Here is a 17,171-nt window from a genome sequence, read left to right on the forward strand (position 1 = left end):
GAGAAAGACCGGCTCTCGGCCTGGAGCCTGGTGACGCGGAGCCCGCCACTGGGTGACGTCGGGGGCGGACACGCTCCTCGTTCCCTGCCCCACACGCTCCATCTGCTCGCCCGGCCCGCGGGGGCGCAGCGGCCGTAACCCGGCGCGGGAACCGCCTCTGCGGCCCCGAGCCCCCCCGACCCCGCCCGGCGCAGGCGCTGCCGCCCTCCCGGCGCCCTGGCCCCGGGCCCTCGGCTCACGGGGGCGCAGGCCGGGGGCTGGCAGTGATGAGGGCGGGTCCGTGCGCCGGGCCGCGGGCCGCGCGGGGGCTCCGCTCACACAGGGGACAGGTCCACGCGGTGGGCAGAGTGGCTGCTCTTGTCCCAGGGGCTGAGCTTGGAGGAGGCCGGGCCGGGCCGGGCGCCGTTCGTCTGCGAACGAGAGAAGTGAGGGGTGAGGACCCGGCCCGGACGGGGGGCTGCACCAGCGCCCTCGCTGTCAGGCCACAAGGCCCCCCAGGAACGAGGGCCTTGAGCGGGAGGGGGTGCCCCCGCTTCCACACCCCCTCCCGGTTCTGGTGCGTTCACGGCATCATCCACCCGGCCATCCACCCCCCATCGTCTCTTCATTCCTTCGCGAATCTGCCCCCGGCTCCCCCACCCGCCCTCCATTCATCGGCTCACCCAGCCATTCGCCCGTCCGTCCGTCCGCCCGCCCTCCTGCCGTCGACTCCCTGACCGGTTCATGACCGCCCTCTCCCCGTCCGCTTGCGCAGTCACCCCCGTGGGTCTCCCGCTCGGGCTGTGACTGACGTTGGCCACGGGCTCGCAGCCGGGGACCCAGCCCGCCCGATCCTGGCCCGCGGGGTTCACAACCCGGAGCGGGAGGTGGACAGCGGCCGCCGAGCACAGGGGTGAGCGAAGCAGCTCCCGCGGGGCCCCATCGGCGTGTCAGACGCCGGCATCCTGGTCGGTTGATCTGTATGTCCTCCCGTCCCCTCAGGTGGTACAAAAAGTACCGACCCTGGGCGGGGGCAGAAGGGTCGTACGATCCCAGCAGGGACACAGGGCCGAATGTGGGCGTTAACGCCGGCCCAGGGCGCGCGCGGCCCCAGGCTGGGGTCAGGCTGAGAGGCTGAGCAAGAGCAAGCAGCGCGGGCCCTGCAGGCCGCGGAGCCCGGGGTCGGGGGTCGGGGGGCCGGAGCTCAGGGCCCTGAGGCGGAGGGCCTCTCGGTGAGTGGCTCAGCAAAGCAGGAACGCGGCTCCGAGGCCGCAGGCGGGACCGCTGTGCAGGTGAGCGAGGGGAGCGTCCCGGGATCCGGGAGGGTCCGCGGCGCAGGCCCCCGGGGGGGTGCGGCACAGAGTGTCCCACACTCACCACGTCGGAGCCGAAGGGCTTCGGGTGGGCACTGCGGCCGGAGCTGCTGCTGAGGGACCACACCTTGGTTTTGTGCTTGAAGGCGGCTCTCACCTGGGCGGGCGGAAGGGGCGCATTAGGGCCGCCTCGGAGGCGGGCGCGGCGCGGGCGCGGCCAGAGCTCAGCGTCACAGGCCTCTGGACCTGTGCTGGCCTGAGAGCCGGGGACCAGGCGCCGGGCCAGGGCAGGGTCTGGGGGCTGTGGCCCCCGGCGTCGCGGGCTCCCCGGCAGGTACGGACTCGGTGCCTGCGCCCGCCGTGTGCCAGTCCCGCGTGGGGAGAGGGTGGGGTCTGTCCCTCCCTCTGTGGACCGGGGGCAGGACGCACACAGCCGTGAGCGGCGTTGGGGCAGAGGGCGGCGGGGGCAGAAACGCCGCCGTGGTGGGCCACGGCAGCCCACCGCCACGAGGGCCCCGGCGCTGGCCCGGCCCGAGCGGCCCCCTGGCCTTTGCAACCACGGGACCCCCCTCTGCAGGCCACCAGCGTCCTCAGCGACACACCCTGCCCTCCCCACCCCCAAACCCCTCCCCACGCCCGACGGTCTCCACTGAAAAGGCCAGGGCGGGGGTTTGCTTCTTCCCTGTTTCCCTGTATCACCCCGGGGACATTTCCCCACGACCGAGGACCAGAGGCCGAGGAATACCGTGCGGAGCCCACTGTTTCAGGGCGAGACCTCCCGGGCGGGGGGCCAGGCCCAGAGCAGGCGCCACGCACGCCCCAGATGCACCCGAAGGACCAATCCCCGCCACCCATGGGGGGGCCCCTCCTTGCACCCAGGACAGTTTCCGGAAGGCTCTGGGGGCTCGGGAGCACGTGGACGCCTCACCCTCCCTCCTAGGATCCCGAGTCCCCCCGCCTGCCTCACCCCCCCACCCCCAGTCCTGGTCCCCGCAGGATGTCAGTGAGGGAGCAGGCTTGGAGGTTGCTCAGCAGCAGGAAGAGGCCGAAGGGTCCAGCGGGAAGTGGGCCCTGCCCACCACCTGTCCCCACACCAGCCTGACAGGGCAGCTCTGTGCCCGTTCAGAAATGAAAACCCGCTCCCTGTCGTCGGGAGTTGAGGGGCAGACGTACCTCGGAATTCAGGAGACAGTGGAAGAGGAAGATGAAGAAGCCCTGGGGAGGAGGGGGCAGCGTTAGAGCCGCCTGCGTTCCCTCAGAGACACAGCCCCGAGGTTCCGGGCGGCTCGGGCCCGGGGTGTGGCTGGGGAGCCGGGCCTGGGGGGCGTGCGGCAGTCCGTTCTGCAGGGACCGAGGCCAATGCGCCCCGAGTCCGGGCCCAGCTCCCACGCAGGGCTGCCCACGTGCCCGCTGTCCTCCCGCAGGCTCGGCCTGTGAACGGGGTCGCAACCCGGCCGGCCCCGTTCTCCCAGAGCCCTGGGGCGTGTTCTGTGATGCGGCGCCGCCCCCAAGCTTCGGGCCCGTAGGTGCACGCGCGGCAGGGAGAGAGGGCCCCCCCGCCCTGGGCCGGCCTGCCCCTCCACGTGCCCACCCGCAGCGCTGACGGCCGGCTCGCCGCTGCGGGCCCCGGGCGCCCACCTGCAGGGAGTTGAGCACGGCGAATAGGTACTGGAAGGCCGCCGCCTGCTGGTTGACCGCCAGCGCACCGAAGACCCAGGAGGTGCCCAGGATGGGCAGCAGCACAGCCACGGCCTTCGCTGTCAGCCTGCGAGAGACGGCGGGGACCCCGGGACTGGGTGGGCGGGCGCGCGCTGCGGGCCAGGAGGCCTCGCAGGGCGCTGCGGCTCCTGTTCCTGCCGCGGACGCGCACGGGCGTGGCCCCAGCCCAGGGTCCTCGCTCCTGCCCCCCAGGGCCCAACCTTCCGACAGGTCCCGAGGCTGAAAAGCTCAAGAGGCCGGAGCCACCTGTCGCTTAATTCACAGGATCTGGGATTCATTACAGGATAATGGCCTTATCGATTTGCTGTTGACATAGTACTGTTTTCCCTGCGGATTGGGAGTGATACACCGCCGCGCAGGCCACCCACGCGACGCTGGCTGCCTGTGTCCACGCCCTGCTCCCCAGAGCGGCCACCAGAGTCCCCGGGAGGAGCCCCCTCCGCACCCCGGCCTGTGGGGGGCGGTTGCCGACTGCACCCAGAGCCAGGGCGGACCGCGCGCCCGAGGTCCGGGTCGACGAGGGAAAGAGGCCACTGCCCCGAGGACCTGACCCCCTGCTGCAGCCACTTGGTCACCAGGAAGCGGGGTCCCGCGGAGCAGGAAGCCGACCCGAGGTCACAGGGCCGAGAGAGACGGCAGAGGCTGAGGCAGCACGGGCCTGGGTGGGCGGACTCTAGCATCTTCCTCGCCGCTCCACCCCCGGGAAGCAGCCCCGGGGGGACACCCAGAAGGCCCCTCCGCCACGAGTGGGGCACCGAGGCCGCGAGGGGGCTGGCCCTGGTCACAGATAAGGCGACTATTCTGCAATGAATCCCAAACCCTTTGAATGAAAGGGACGGGGGCGTTGGCGTCTGGGGCTTTTCAGCCTCTGGACACGCGGGGAGGTTGAGGCACCAAGTAGGGCGCCAGGCAAGGACGCTGGTCCAACACCCGCCAGGGTGACAGCGAGGACGGAGGGGGTGGCCTGCCCTCCTGCGCCCGAGCCGCCCCCGGCAGGCGGGGGCCCCGCGGCCGCCCGGGGGCCACTTACTTGAAGGCGCTGGGGTCCCCATGGACCTTATAGTTCTCGGCGCTGATCTGCGAGATGACCCTGGTCACAGCGACAAGGATGCCGATGTTGACCTGCGCGAGGGGCAGAGGGCGCGGCGTGTCTGGGAGGGCCCCCCCACCTGTCAGCTTTGGTCCCCCGCCCGAGGGAGGGCCCCACACCCTCCAAGGCGGCGGCTCAGGGGCTGCGACCAGGGCCTGGGACCGGGCCGGCGGGGCGGGGGCGGGGCACGGCGGGTGTGCGCTGGGGTCCTGGCCCCGTCGCGAGGACAACGCAGGCTTTTCTCCTTCGACAGGTGTTACTAGGGTTTCCTGTGAGCCCAGAGTTTGTCCCTGGCACAGGGACAACCCGTCAGAGAAAGGAGCCTGCTCGCAGGAGAGCGGCCGCCAGCTGGGGGCCCGGGACACAGGCAGGGGCTCGGCCGACCCTGGTCCCCGCAGGGCTCCGAGCGCCCTGACCGCGGGCTTAGAGGCCCCACTTCGGTCCCGGGAGCCACAGGACCTCTCGCTGTCTGTGGCTCGCAGGCTCTCACCGACCCTCCCCGACGTGGCCCAGGGCCCCGCAGCTCCCTGCCGGAGCGTGAGTGCGGTGGGCACCGCGGGAGGGTCGGAGCCCGCGGCCCGCACGGCTCCCCACCGCACCCACACTGTGGCCTCGCCTGACACCTGAAAACGCACCCATCTCCCTGGCGGGCGCGGGGGACGGGGAGGCCCAGCCACGGGGCCTGTCCCTCCTGCCGCCCTGCCTGTGTTTGGGGAAGGGAGAGGCCACACCCCCTGAGGGGACAGGAGCCACAGGCAGGGGTCGGAGGCCGACCTCCGCTGAGCCGCAGGACGCCCCCCCCGGAACCCCCCCAGCCAGCCCTGCGCCCCGGAGGGCGGGGACCTACCACGATGACCAGCAGGGCAGGGGCCACGAAGGCCCAGATGGCGCCACTCTGGAGCGAGAGCCAGCAGCTGCGGGGGGGGGGGCGGGGGGGAGGCAGAGGTCACTCGCGGCCCACCCTCCCCGCCCCCGCCGGCGCCTCCCGCCCGAGGAGTGGCCGGGGCCTGGGACCGCCCTCAGGCCGCACTCACTTGTTCTTGGTTCCGTAACTGTCCAGGGCGCAGACCACCGAGGTGGCGCAGATCAGAAGAGGGAGGCCTGGGGAAGGCGAGAGGGGGCCCGTGAGCGCGCGCCCTCGGACCGCGCTCGGGAGTTCGCCGCCTCGTGTTCCGCCCGCGACACGCGCACAGCCGGGCGCCGCGTGCGGACACAGCACGGCCGGTCCTCAGAGAACCTGCAGTCCGAACACAGAGGCGGCACACGCGCGCCCACGCCCACGCGGACTCTGAGGCGTGTCTCTTAGGAAACCAATTCCGTTTCTGCAGACCACCCGCGTCCGGCCGCTGGCAGGGCCGCGGGCCCTCAGGGCCGGTGTCTGGCCAGCTGCTCTGAGCCCCGCAGCCGCGCCCGGTGTGTCCGCGGCCGTCGCCGGCGCGGGTGACCGGGAGGCCCAGCCACGGGGCCTGTCCCTCCTGCCGCCCGCGGACCCTCTCAAGAGGACGTTCGATAGAACCTGCTCGGACAAGAAAGCTGCCTCTTGGTTATTCCTAGAATAAAAGGGTGGGGAAGGGTGAAAATCCGCAAAAACTCAGCAGCGACCCACAGTGCCCGCCCGGGGCTGAGCGTGCACGACCCCCGGAGGCCGCTGCTCTGGAGCAAGGAGACCGGCCCCTCTGAGCACAGCCGTGGCCTCCTTATCTGTGGGGGCGACACTCTAAGACCCCCGAGGGTGCCGGAACCGTGGACAGTCCTGAACCCTGTGCACGCGGGGATTGTTTTACCCCTCCAGACGCACCTACAACGAAGTTGAACTTGTGAGCCAGCACAGTGAGAGGTGAGCAGTGACAGGGACAGAGAGAGCAGCTGCAGCGACAACCCGCCGCCGGAGAAGCCAGCGCGGCACCGCTGGGACGAGCACCGCGGCACCGCGACAGCCGGTCCGGGCCGCAGCCCACGGGGGCGGGGACACCGGGCCCAGCACGATCCACGCCCGAGCTGGGAGGAGCCGGCGGCAAGGGCTCCGTGCCCCTCCTCGGAGCGGCGCGCCGTCGAAAACCGGTGGTGCTCGTCCTTGGAATCGTCCATTTCATATTTTTGGACCACGGTGGACGGCAGGTAGCGGAAACCCACGGATAATGGGGCTACTGGATCTGCTTCACATCGTCTCCTTGAAAAGAAGTGTCTCTCAAACCCTTTGTTTTGACGTCAGAAGCGTTCCGGTGCCTCCCAGGGCGTGGGGACACGAGGGCCACAGGGCCCACAAAGGAGCCAGGAGGCTTCGGGGCAGAGGCGGGCCGGCAGGGGCTGGGGGAGCGCACCTCTCACGGTGGACCTTTGTCACATTCACACGTGACAAAAGGTGCACCTTCTGCATGTGACCTCAGCCCCCGCGAAGGCAGAACTTCTCCTTGGTGCCAAACGCCTCTGGCTGCCTCTGGGGCACCCCAGAGCCCCCGGGCCGAGGAGGGCACACGGGGGCCGTCCTAGCCCCTGGCGGCCCCGCCTGGGGCAGGAACACAGGGCGCCTGAGGGGACGGAGGGCCCTGGGGGCACGTCAGCTGCCGGGGCCGGTGGCGCCACCGCCGAGGCCCGCGTGGGCACCGAGGGAGCCGGCTCCACGGGCCGTCTGTGCTCTGCCGGGCCACTGGGCGCACGCTGTCCCCGCCCCTCTCCTGGGCCTCTGGGACACTTCGCATCTCAGCCCCCTTTCCTCCTGAGCCCGACTGCTGTGACGTGTGCGGGGAGATGAGAAATCAGTAGCAGAAAAAACAACAAATTCGAAGGTGTGTGGTCATTAGCCAACACGCTGCAGAGCAATGAGTCAAAAAGGAAACCCAAAAGCACAGTAGAAACGGCCTTCAGATGAGTGAAAACGAAGCCCCGCGTCCCAAACCTACGGGACGCAGCCGAATGCTTGGAGGGACTTACAGCTGTGAGTGCCTCTCAGCAAAAGAAGGTGGATCGCACAGCAACGACCCCACGCTCTCCCGCGAACGTGCTGGGGAAAGAAGAGTGTGCTAGACGAGCGGCAAGCGGGAGGGAAGGAATGAAAGAGGTCGTGACCGAAACAGGCAAGCTAGAGAATAAAAAAATAATCAAGAAAATACATAAAACCAATAAAATCAGCCTTGGTCAAGTTCACCAGAATGAGTCTGAAATTCTGGAACTCCTGCTTTTGTGCGGACAATAGGGCTCTCCTACCATCTTGCTTCTCCACGGCGCAAAGAAGGGCAGGATGAAGAGAAAAATCGCCCCCCGCCCCCCGCCCCCACCCCAGCCCCTGCACCCACCCCATCCGATGCCGTAGTAGTAGCGGCGCTTGCTGTCCTCCGAGCCGAAGACCTTGATCACCATGCTGTGGAGGTGCAGCCCCTCAACCAGCATCCACGCGAAGGCGCTGAGGAAGAAGTAGTGCAGCAGCACAGCCAGCACCTGGCACGGGACCTAGGGTCAGAGCCAAGGGCGGGAGGTGAGCCCCCTCCGGTGTTCCCTGCTGGCTCCGCCTCCCAGCGCCCTCTGTGAGGCATCTTCTGGTCCCCGACCTGCTGGTCTTGCTGGGAGTCCTGGCCCCCATTTCTAGTGGCAGCGATTTGGGTCGGCATGCGACTCGGGGGTAACCGGTCCCTGCACCGTACTCCCTCCCAGGCTCAGCGACTGGTTCAGGAGGGCGTGGGAATCAGACCCAGCCAATCAGTATAAATATCACCCCCACAGCAGTTGGCTCAGGGTGGGCACGTGACCTGTGGCGGGTCGAGCCACCAGGGAGCGAGGGGTCCCTCCTTTCTCCAGACTCGAGGACAGGAGCCTGGAGCTTTGGAAGCCACCCTGCCCTGGAGGGGAGGCCTGTGGGAAGGGGGGGCTCGGACAGAGGAAGCGGCCCTGTGGTGGGGGCTCCCCCGGGACCCTGGAATCGCTGCCTGTCCACCGAAAGGCGCCAGCCAGCCCTGGATGCTGAGTCTGAGTGTTGTCTTCTGTCTCCCTGGTGGGGCCCTGGCCTGGCTGTCAGGATTGGGGGGCGGGGGGCGGGGGGAATGTCTGAATTACGGGTGGAAGAAGCGTGTCCTGCAGAAGGCGCCGCCCCCGGGGCGTCGGGGCGGCGGAGGGCCACTCACCGTGCCAGGCTGGCTGTGGAAGCTGGCAAGCAGCAGGGCCTGGGCCACCAGGATGGCGAAGGACAGGTTGGCGTGGATGTGGTAGCGCTGGTTCCGGATGGTGCTGACCGAGCTGAGGGCGGAGGGCAGGGGTGAGGCCCGGGGCCGGCCGGCCGCCCCTCACGGTCCCCCGAGAGCCCCAGAGGGGCCCTGGGGAGCCGGCCCTGGCGCTGCCACTCGCGTCCGTGGGCCCTCGGCACAGCCCCGCCCTGCTGAGCCCTTCCGCCCCGACCCCCAGCCTCGGGCCTCCACACCAGCCGTCCCACGGAGGCCGACCTCCACCTGGGTGCTGAGTAGCCGCTCAGACGCCCCTGCCCGGGAGGGACCTCCACGTCCTCCCTCTCCGATCGCGGCTGCCTGGCGCTGGTGGCTAGGAAGTGAGTGTCCGCGCCTCCCAGCCCTTGCTCACGGCTGGGCCCCGCGCAGACACACTAATCTACCTCGGCACAGCTGTGTCCCCAGAGCTGGGGGAGTGGGGGCTGGGCTGAGCAAACGCTGAGGAACCAGGGATGAGACTCAGCGTCCTGGGCACCGCGGGGCGACCCTCCAGACCCACACCTGTCCTCCTGCCTGGCTGGGTCCCCCAGGACCCCCTCACGTGCCCCTGTGCACCTGCCCGCCTCAAGACTCCCGGCCAACAGCGCGGATCCCAGAGCCGCAGAACCCCCAAGGTGCTGGGCAGGGGAGGGGGCGCGGGACCCTGGGGGACCCACGCAGCCCCGGGGGCCCCCGGGGGTGAGTGACACGCAGCCGCCCTGGGGAGAGTGGCTTCACGGCGCTCAGACACACGCCTCCCGTTTCCCTTTTTCGGTCCCCACAAGTTGTGGCCGCCTGATGTCTTTGTGGGGGTGGGGGGTGGGGGGACGTCCTCCTGGCTCTCGCCTGGACTGTCCCCCGTGGGACCTTCCCGGACGTTCCCAGCCTAGCTAAAGCCGGGGCCCCCAGCCCCCCAGCCCCGGGGTCTCTCCTCCCCCTCCCCGCACCCCCACTGTCTGCTCCCTGCACCCCAGATCTCAGCACGGGACACGACCAAGAGCAGCCACCCAGCTGTGATGATGAGGGTCTGGGCCTTCGCCCGCTCCCGAGGTCCAGGGGCAGGGGGCGTCTGCGCTGACACAAAGCCACCGGGCTTCCCGCGGGCGCGCGGCGGGGGCGGGGACTCACGAGAGCATGGCGAAGGTGACCAGCGTGACCGCCAGGCAGAGCACCGACAGGGAGCAGCCGATGTAACTGATGGACGAGAGCGCCACCTGGTGTTCGCGCGTGAGCTGCGGGGAGAGCAGAGCGCAGGGCTCGGCGGGCTGGCCCGGCCAGCGCACAGCGGAGCACGAGGCAGCCACTGTCCGGTCGCGAATGCGCGGCCACCTCCAAGCCCTGGTTCTCCCCCTAATGTCCCGTTGTTGCCACCGACAGAGGTCCCGCCCTTGGGGCCAGCCCTCAGTTTTGTACCTTTCAAATGCTCCACGTGGCTCGGCTGCGCTCAGGCGCCCCACCCCCCAGCCTCCCCCTGCTACTGCCTGCACCGCCCCCACCCCCGCGGCACCGCCCGCCGCTCCGCGCCCCTGTCCCTTGTCTGGGCCGGGCATCCACAGCCAACCGGGGGCGCTGGGTTCACCGAGGAGTCTGGACCCAGGAGCCACAGGCCAGGCTCCAGCCCTGGGTGACCACGTCCCGGCGGAGGACCTGCGCACCGGGCACCGCCAGCGGCGCGAGGAGACAGCGACCGCACCGGCGCGGGGCTCAGGCCGTGCGGCGCGCAGGCGCGCTGTGTGAGAGTCTGCGGCGGACTTTGTCCAGGCCCGCGTTGCACTGAACAGGCCACATCGAACGCGGTGATTCACTGGCAGATGCAAAGCCACCAAAGGCGGCGCCAGGAGCCCGTGCTTTTCAAAGGCGGGGCATCTGGTCCAGGGAAGGGTCCTGGGGCTGCATGCGTGCAGACGGGGAGCTGTCGGGGGGCCCTTGCAGGGACAGGCCCCCCAGGGGTGGGAGGCGAGCGCCAGTGTTTGGGGCTGGGCGGTGTCTGGCGCCCGTCCCGGGGGAGAGGGTCCCCCGCGTCACAGTCGGGGAGCCGAGGCTCAGAGCAGGCACTGCCCAAGGCCACACAGTGTCCGCTGTGGGTGCAGAGGCAGCTCCCCAGCCAGGGCACAGAGCCGCGCGCAGTAGGTGCTCATCGGAAGCTGCCTGAGCAATGGCCCGTGCGTGCGGAGAGGCCCTGCAGGGGGCCCGGCCCCTTCGTGCTGCGCCACCCGCCCGCCCCCACCCCCAACGTGGCTCCGGCGCCTCGGTGCTGGGCCGCCCGGAGAGCCCATCCGGCCTCCTGGCACGCGGGCCGGGCCGAGGGGCTCCAGGCGGCTGCTGCAGCCGGGCCCTGTGACCAGAGGTCAGCGTGGACGTGGCCCTGGGAGGGCCCGGGAGGCGTGCTGTGCCCCAGCAGTGGCCTTTCCTTCCCAGCCCGCGGCTGGATTTAGAAGTGCCCAGAGGGGCCGGGTTTGCTTCAGGACACGGCGCCTCTGAGTCAGAGACCACAGGTCCCAGCGCCGCTGGGGGCACCGAGCACAAACTGGGGCCAGCCGGGGGCACGCGGACGCCGCGGCAAGTGGGACCGTCCTTCAGAAAGGAAGCGTCTCTCTCTCCCTTGTTCTAACAGGAGCCCCTCTCAGGGAATGCGTTTCCTGCTCCCCCCCCCCCCCCCCCCCCAGAGAACAGGAAACGTCCTTGCATCTCCCTGAATACGGAATGACAATGCCCGCCAGACCGTGCCCCCAGGAGGAGGGCGTGGGGACCACGGGCGGGGGGGGGGACACCCAGCACCAGGGCCCCGCCTGCAGGGGCAGTAGCTGCACGGGAAGACGTGGGTGCCCTCGTCTTCATTTTTTCAAAAAAGAAAACCAGAAATTCAAAATTTCAGATCATATATCTGAGTTTTGAACTATCGGCAGCTATTTTTTTCAGCCTGTGTGGGCTGACACAGGCCCACTGGCCAAGGCCAGGCGACCGAGCTCGCTGACCATCCCCTTCCCTGCGGCTGCGGCCCCGCCCCAGCCTCCGGCCGGCGTGCACCCGCGTCCCCGTCTGCTTTCCCTGTCCTGGCACAGCGCTCCCGCTCCCAGGACGGCCGCCGCGCGCCCACCAGAGGCACCGAGGTGGCCCGCCACCTGCCGGAGCGCAGCCACGCTGCGTGGGCTCCGGGACCCCGCCCGCCCCCGCCGCCCCCGCCGCCTGCAGCCTCGGTGGCACCGAGGGTCATTGCTCCCCCGCCCCCACCCGACTTGCCCTTCCACACAGCCATGCCTTGGAAATCCCTCCAAGTCAGTGGCATAATCAGAACTCATTCCCTAACAAGGGCATGTTAGTTCCTGATGGACCGCCCCCGCCAGCGAGGAGGGGCCCGGGCCCACGTCCCGGAGGGGCACAGTCCTCCGCTCGCGGCCCCCGGGGCTTCTGCTCTTCCGCTCTTTCCCCGGAAACGAGGCTGTGAAGCCTCCTGCGCACGCCCCCTTTACGTGTTCCCTGGCTTCCTGATTCCTCAGCTCGATGACGCAGATTCTGACGGAGGTGTCAGCGGTGGCAGGCTCTGTCCTGGCCACCGACTCGCCTGTCCCCACGCCCGGGACAGAGCTCAGGGAGACGCGGCTCCTGTCGCGGAGCTCGGTCGCCCCTGCCGCTGGCGCTGGCTCTCGGAAGGCCGCGGATTTGCTGTCGACTGAGATGACAGCTTCTTCTTTCTATTTTTTTTTAATCATTCATGAGAAGGTTTGTTTTTAGCATGGATAATTGTAAACCATTTCCAAGCTGACCTTTCCTGGCAATCAGTGGATAGGATTGGCTTCTACGAAGACACCCACAGGCAGCCTAAATCTGGTCACAGGGAGTGGGGACAGATTTGCAATCATAAAGGGTCCCACTGGCTTTTTTTAGCTTATTGGACAGAGCGGCCTCCCTCCCATTGGCTGCCCCGCCCCCGCCTCTCCCCACCCAGCCGGCCCACGCACAGGCACCGGCCGAGGGAGCCGGCGGCTCCAGCTCTCAGAGTGCGAGGGACCTGGAGGTGTTCAGGGCCAGGCCCTGCCCCCGGTGACCTCGTCTGTGACAGTAAGGACGGCAGCCCCTCACTCATGTGGGAGCAGCTGCTCCCCAGACATCACCCCCTCAAGGAAGTGCCCCCACAGGCGGTGTAGGGGGGTCGCGTGTACCTGAACCGAGATGCGCCGCTCGGGGCGCTGGGGGAACGGGGCCCCCACCTGAGGCCTGATCGCAACCCGTGCTTCCGCGGCGCCCCCCGCTCTGGGCCCGCAGGCGCTGTGAACGCGCGGCTGCGCCGCGGGCTGAGTCAGGGTTCCAGGAAGCCGGCCTGCCTCGCTCTTTAAAAAAATTCTTTTTTTTATTCTCATCTGAGATGATTTTTTCCATTGCTTTTATAGAGAGGAAAGGACAGAGGAACACCGGTTGGCTGCCTCCTGCACATGCCCGGACGCGGGGTCGTCGCACTTGCGACCTCTGGGTCGCGGGGCCGGCGCTCCGACCAGCTGAGCCCCACTGACCAGGGCTGCGCATCCCGCTCCCAGGGGAGCTCGGGTGCAGGGCACGGGGCCGCCCTCCCGGCTCCGAGCCCCCGGCCGTGCGGCGTCTGTGCCCGCGCGAGACGGGACTCGGCTGCAGGGGCCTGGCTTTCCGTGGACGCGGGACAAAGGTTCCTGGGATGAGCCCTCTGCCTCCCCCGCCCCTGGGCCCGGGCGGGCGCACCGAGGAACTCTCAGGCCGGCAGGAGCGCCTCTGCCCCCTCAGCCTGAGGCTCCCGGGCAGGTTCAAGGGCCGGTTTAGAAGGGACGCCAGCAGGTCATCGGAGGCCCCTGCCCACCGGAGGGGCTTGCGGGCTGCAGCTGGAAGGCAGGCCCCCGCAGGCTCAGGAGGCCCAGAGGCTTGTCTGCCGCCCGGCACCTCCGGTGTCAGGGCGGGGACGCTCAGAGGGCTCCGTGCAGGCACCCCGCGTGTGTGCACCTGTGTGTCCCACGGGGACACCCCCCCGGACGTTCGCACACGGGTTGTCATCGAGGACCTCGCTCGGCCGGACTCCCGGCGGCACAGGACCTGAGGCTGAACATGCTCGCGTGCCCACCCGCCTCGGGGGACTGCGGTCTGCACGGGGTCCGCCGGGACACCTGGAGCCAAGATTGCTGTTGCCCGAGAGGCAGAGCCTTGCGGATGTCCCTGATCACAGGGTCTCGCTGTGCAGCGGCCCCCCGTCCGCCCCGAAGGCGAACAGCCCCCCACCCCCGCTCCGCCTCCAGCCCGACGTCGAAAGGGCGCCCCCTCAGGGTCGGGCTCTTACCTCCAGCGGGACCACCTGCATGAGGATGGCGAAGTTGGTGAGGTGTGTGCAGCGGCAGACGGAGTAGTTCAGGTTCCCTTCCACGAGGACACAGCCCTGGTTCGACCAGACCCCGGGCCCGGAGCTGTGGACGCACGGCCAGGCGGTTGGCGGGAGCAGCACGCGCCCTGGCCTTGGGCGCGGAGCCGTCCCCAGCAGGCGCCGGGAGCCGATCGGCGCCGGGGCCGGGCAGGCCCAAGGACACAGGGGCTTCCTCCGCGGGAGGGAAGCGGCGCCATCGCTGGGCCGCCGACCGGGAAAGGACGAAGTGCGACGGCCCAGAGTCCCTTCCAGGGCGACTCCGAGGTCCCCGCGCAGGGACGCGCGGGTGATTCCTGAGAGACGGGGACACCCGAGGACAGAGCAACCGGTGGGCACCCTGGGGGGCGGCTGCACAGAAGGTGGGAGACGTGGAGACGGCCGGATGGGTGCTGCCGGGCGGGGGGCCGGGGGGCGGGACGCAGAGGGTCATGGGTCATCGCGTCCAGCGCATGAAACGCAGCGCGTGTTCTCCTGAGCAGAACGGTCAGCCACGCGCATCGCTGAGAAAGCTGCCCCGAGCACCAATGTCCGGGCGGCCTGGGCCCCCGGCACACAGGCGGCCCCCGCCCCCCGGCCCCGCAGACTGTACCTGAAGTCCAGGAAGGCGCAGTACAGGAAGACGCGGTGGCTCTCATCGGCGGCCTGGCGGCACTGCCGGTCGGTCTGAAACAAGGGCAGGGCGAGCCTCGTGACGCGAGGTTCCCGGCGGCCCCCGCGCCCCCACCGCTGGCCCTCCCTCTCTGCTCCCTGTGGTCCGCGAGGCCCAGCCGCAGGCCCCTGCACGTGCTGCGCCCACCCCTCAGGGCGCTCGGTCCCCAGGGCACCCTCACGGCCCCCAGGCCCCTCGAGAGTCCCCGGGAGAGGCGCCTGGAGTCAGCTGTTCGCCGTCGCGCAGCCTCAGCCGCTGCGCCGCCTGCTGCACAGCCACTGATTGGCTCGTCTCCCGTCTCCCGTCTCCCATCTTGAAGGTGCGTGCGGTGAGCCTGTGGCTGTCTCCCTCACTGCTGTTCCCCAGGGCCTGGCACACAGCAGGCGCTTACTAAGTACTTGCTGAACAGAGGGACAGAGGAACGAACGGTCGGTGGACCCCTGACCCTGTTCCTGGGGCTGCCACTCTTGCCTGAGAGGTTGGGCGTCGGACCCTGGACTCCGGGCGCCAGCTCAGGGCACGCAGTGGCCACCCCTCTGCCCAAACGAGATGCAGAGCCCCCTCCAGAGGCCGACACCGGAGAGGCTTGGGGACCCCACAGCCGCCCCAGAAAGCGGGCTGTTCGTAGAAGGAGCGTGGCTGGCCGGTTCCCACCGCCACGCCGAGCACCCCGACCTGACTGCCCTGGGCATCTTCTCGCCTCTGGCGCTGCCGCCGGGACCCAGGCGGGCCCTTCCTCGTCACCCTATGGTGGCCGCCACTGGCCCGCCGAGCCGCGCCCCCGCAGGAACCTCGGCGTGGCCCTCCCTCCGGGAGCCGCCCCTAGCGCGTCCCACAGAAGCTCTGCGCTCCCCGGGGTCAGCGCGGCCAGGCCCGAGGGCTCCTCCATCGCCCTTCCTTCGCGCGTCTCCTCTGATCATCCCCTCGGCCGCGTACAATCAGATTAACGCTATTGCCTTTGCCCCTTGTGCCTCCCTCAGCGCCTCAGGGTTATTAACTGCACCGCAGGGTCTCTTAAATCGAGCTGTCAGCCCCTTGGCCAGAACGTCCCTCCCTGAGGCCCTGTCTGGTCCCTCTAATCGTTGGTTTGGTGGCTCCCTCGGCGAGGCCTGTCCATCAGTCTGCCACCTGGGCCCTCCCCCCGGCACAACGCTCCCCAGGCGGTGACTCTCTGTGTCGGAACGGCCCACACCCGGGGCCGCACGAGCCGGCTCCTGCGGTCGCTCAGGGGTGCTCGCCGTGCCAGGGGCTGAGGGAGCGTGAGTCCGGGGGCGGGCGGCTGGTGCTGGTTCCTCAGAGACGCTCCAGAGGGGACAGCTGTCTGACAGCTGGCCCTGCGGCTGCAGAGTGGGGCTCAGAAGCCAGAGGGCCACCCGTCCCTGAGCCCATGCCACTCAGCAAAGGAGCTTCACTGAACCCGGAACCCGGCAGAGGCTCTCAGAGCCCAGAGAACACAGCTCTGGCTCGAGAGCCCACAAGAACGCCGGCAAGGCCCGAGCCTGCCTTCCTTCTGACCCTGTTCTTCTCGGCTGCGCCCACGATGCCCCCCGGGACGCCCCGGCTGCGCCCCTTCCTGTGATCACACAGGAGGGCGGTTCCCACGGCCGATCCGGGGCCCCAGAACCAGAAACTGGGGCCGGGGGAGGGGCGGGGGACGGCAGCCCAGCTCTCAGAAGCCTGTCCGGTGACGACGCACGTGGACCTGAGACCCACCGAAAGCCGAGATGCCGCCCCTTCCGCCCCCTCTGTGCCGGTGGAGGCGGCTGTGACTGTGTGCTCAGACGCGGGAGCCCCGCGTCGGCAGCACGCAGGATGGCACGCTATCAGCGGCGGGGGAAATGGAGGCGCGAGCAACCCACAGAATCGGAGCTCAAGCAGGCACCTGGCCGGGGCCCACCCCGTGTGGGCGAGGCTCCCCAGCGGTGGCCCGGGCCCTCACCGCGACCCCGCCTCGTGCTACGCCTCTTCCACGAGCAGCTGCGTGCGCATGCTGCTCGGAGTGCAGGAGGGGCGTGAGCACCAGCCGGGACCGGGGCCCCCAGACCTGCACCCCCAGAGGCCCTGAGGGCTGGGACGCCCCGCGCTGCCTCCCCTTGACCTCTCTGAGCCAGCCCCACCCTGATGGGGGAGTGACCGACTGCTAGGAGGAGGGCTGAGGGCGGAGGGCGGAGGGCGGAGGGCGGGCGGGGCTCCCTGGGCCCGGCCAAGGCCACGCCCGGCCTGGAATCTCCTGCCCTCGCGCCCTGGCCAGGTCAGCTGGCCTGCTGCCGCTGGGGGAAGCGCAGAGCAGCTCCCCGTGCGTGCGGAGCTTGGCACCCGCCCGAGCGACGGCCCTGCCTGGAAAGTCCCCGGGGCACCGTCTGGCCTGTCACCCCAGAAGGGAAGAGAAGAAGCTGCACCGAAAACACAACTTCAGCAAAATCTGCCCGGTCTGCCCCGCCTGCCTCGCCCCCACCACCCCGTCCTCCAGCCCTGACCCCCAGCTCCGGGCCGGACTGCCCAGCGCGCTGCCCTTGAAGGACTGGGGTGGGCGGTGGTCCCCGTCAGTCACCCTAACGGGGCCTCGCTTCCCATGCCACAGGTTGGAACTTTTCCTGCAGCCAGAAGGCCTTCCTGAGCCATTAGCTGCAGTGTGACCTCGAGCTGTGTCTGGAAGCAGAGCTCGCAGTGGGGGCAGGTGACGCGGCCTCTGAGCACGTCTGGCCCTCAGATGGGAGGAGGAAACACGGTGTTCACAGCACAGACGGCAAACCGGCTCTCCGTCGGCGCCGCCGGTGGGAGGACTTGCTGATAATCAGGAAATTCCAATTCCCGGCTGGCCCGGGCCCTGCCGGCTTGTCTCAGCGAGTGGAAT

The 17,171-nt window shown here is 69.5% G+C and overlaps 1 protein-coding gene across 1 annotated transcript in view; it reads right to left on the reverse strand.

Annotated features, from left to right (window-relative positions):
• Window positions 1–246: 246 nt before the first annotated feature.
• ADGRD1 (adhesion G protein-coupled receptor D1) overlaps window positions 247–17,171 on the reverse strand; it is a 54,163-nt gene continuing 37,238 nt past the window's right edge. Inside the window, exons 15-26 of the mRNA XM_054594087.1 lie at window positions 14,258–14,331; window positions 13,588–13,711; window positions 9,420–9,523; window positions 8,217–8,328; window positions 7,395–7,548; window positions 5,136–5,202; window positions 4,949–5,015; window positions 4,042–4,133; window positions 2,931–3,057; window positions 2,466–2,507; window positions 1,357–1,449; window positions 247–410 (exon numbers count right to left, since the gene is read on the reverse strand). Of these exons, the coding sequence (XP_054450062.1) occupies window positions 315–410; window positions 1,357–1,449; window positions 2,466–2,507; window positions 2,931–3,057; window positions 4,042–4,133; window positions 4,949–5,015; window positions 5,136–5,202; window positions 7,395–7,548; window positions 8,217–8,328; window positions 9,420–9,523; window positions 13,588–13,711; window positions 14,258–14,331 (1,152 nt within the window). The 3' untranslated portion in view covers window positions 247–314. The remainder of the gene's footprint in view (window positions 411–1,356; window positions 1,450–2,465; window positions 2,508–2,930; window positions 3,058–4,041; window positions 4,134–4,948; window positions 5,016–5,135; window positions 5,203–7,394; window positions 7,549–8,216; window positions 8,329–9,419; window positions 9,524–13,587; window positions 13,712–14,257; window positions 14,332–17,171) is intronic.

Source organism: Pteronotus mesoamericanus, unplaced genomic scaffold (genome assembly GCF_021234165.1).
Source record: "Pteronotus mesoamericanus isolate MK-2021 breed Mesoamerican mustached bat unplaced genomic scaffold, CSHL_Meso_final scaffold_507, whole genome shotgun sequence".
Taxonomy (NCBI): Eukaryota; Metazoa; Chordata; class Mammalia; order Chiroptera; family Mormoopidae; genus Pteronotus; species Pteronotus mesoamericanus.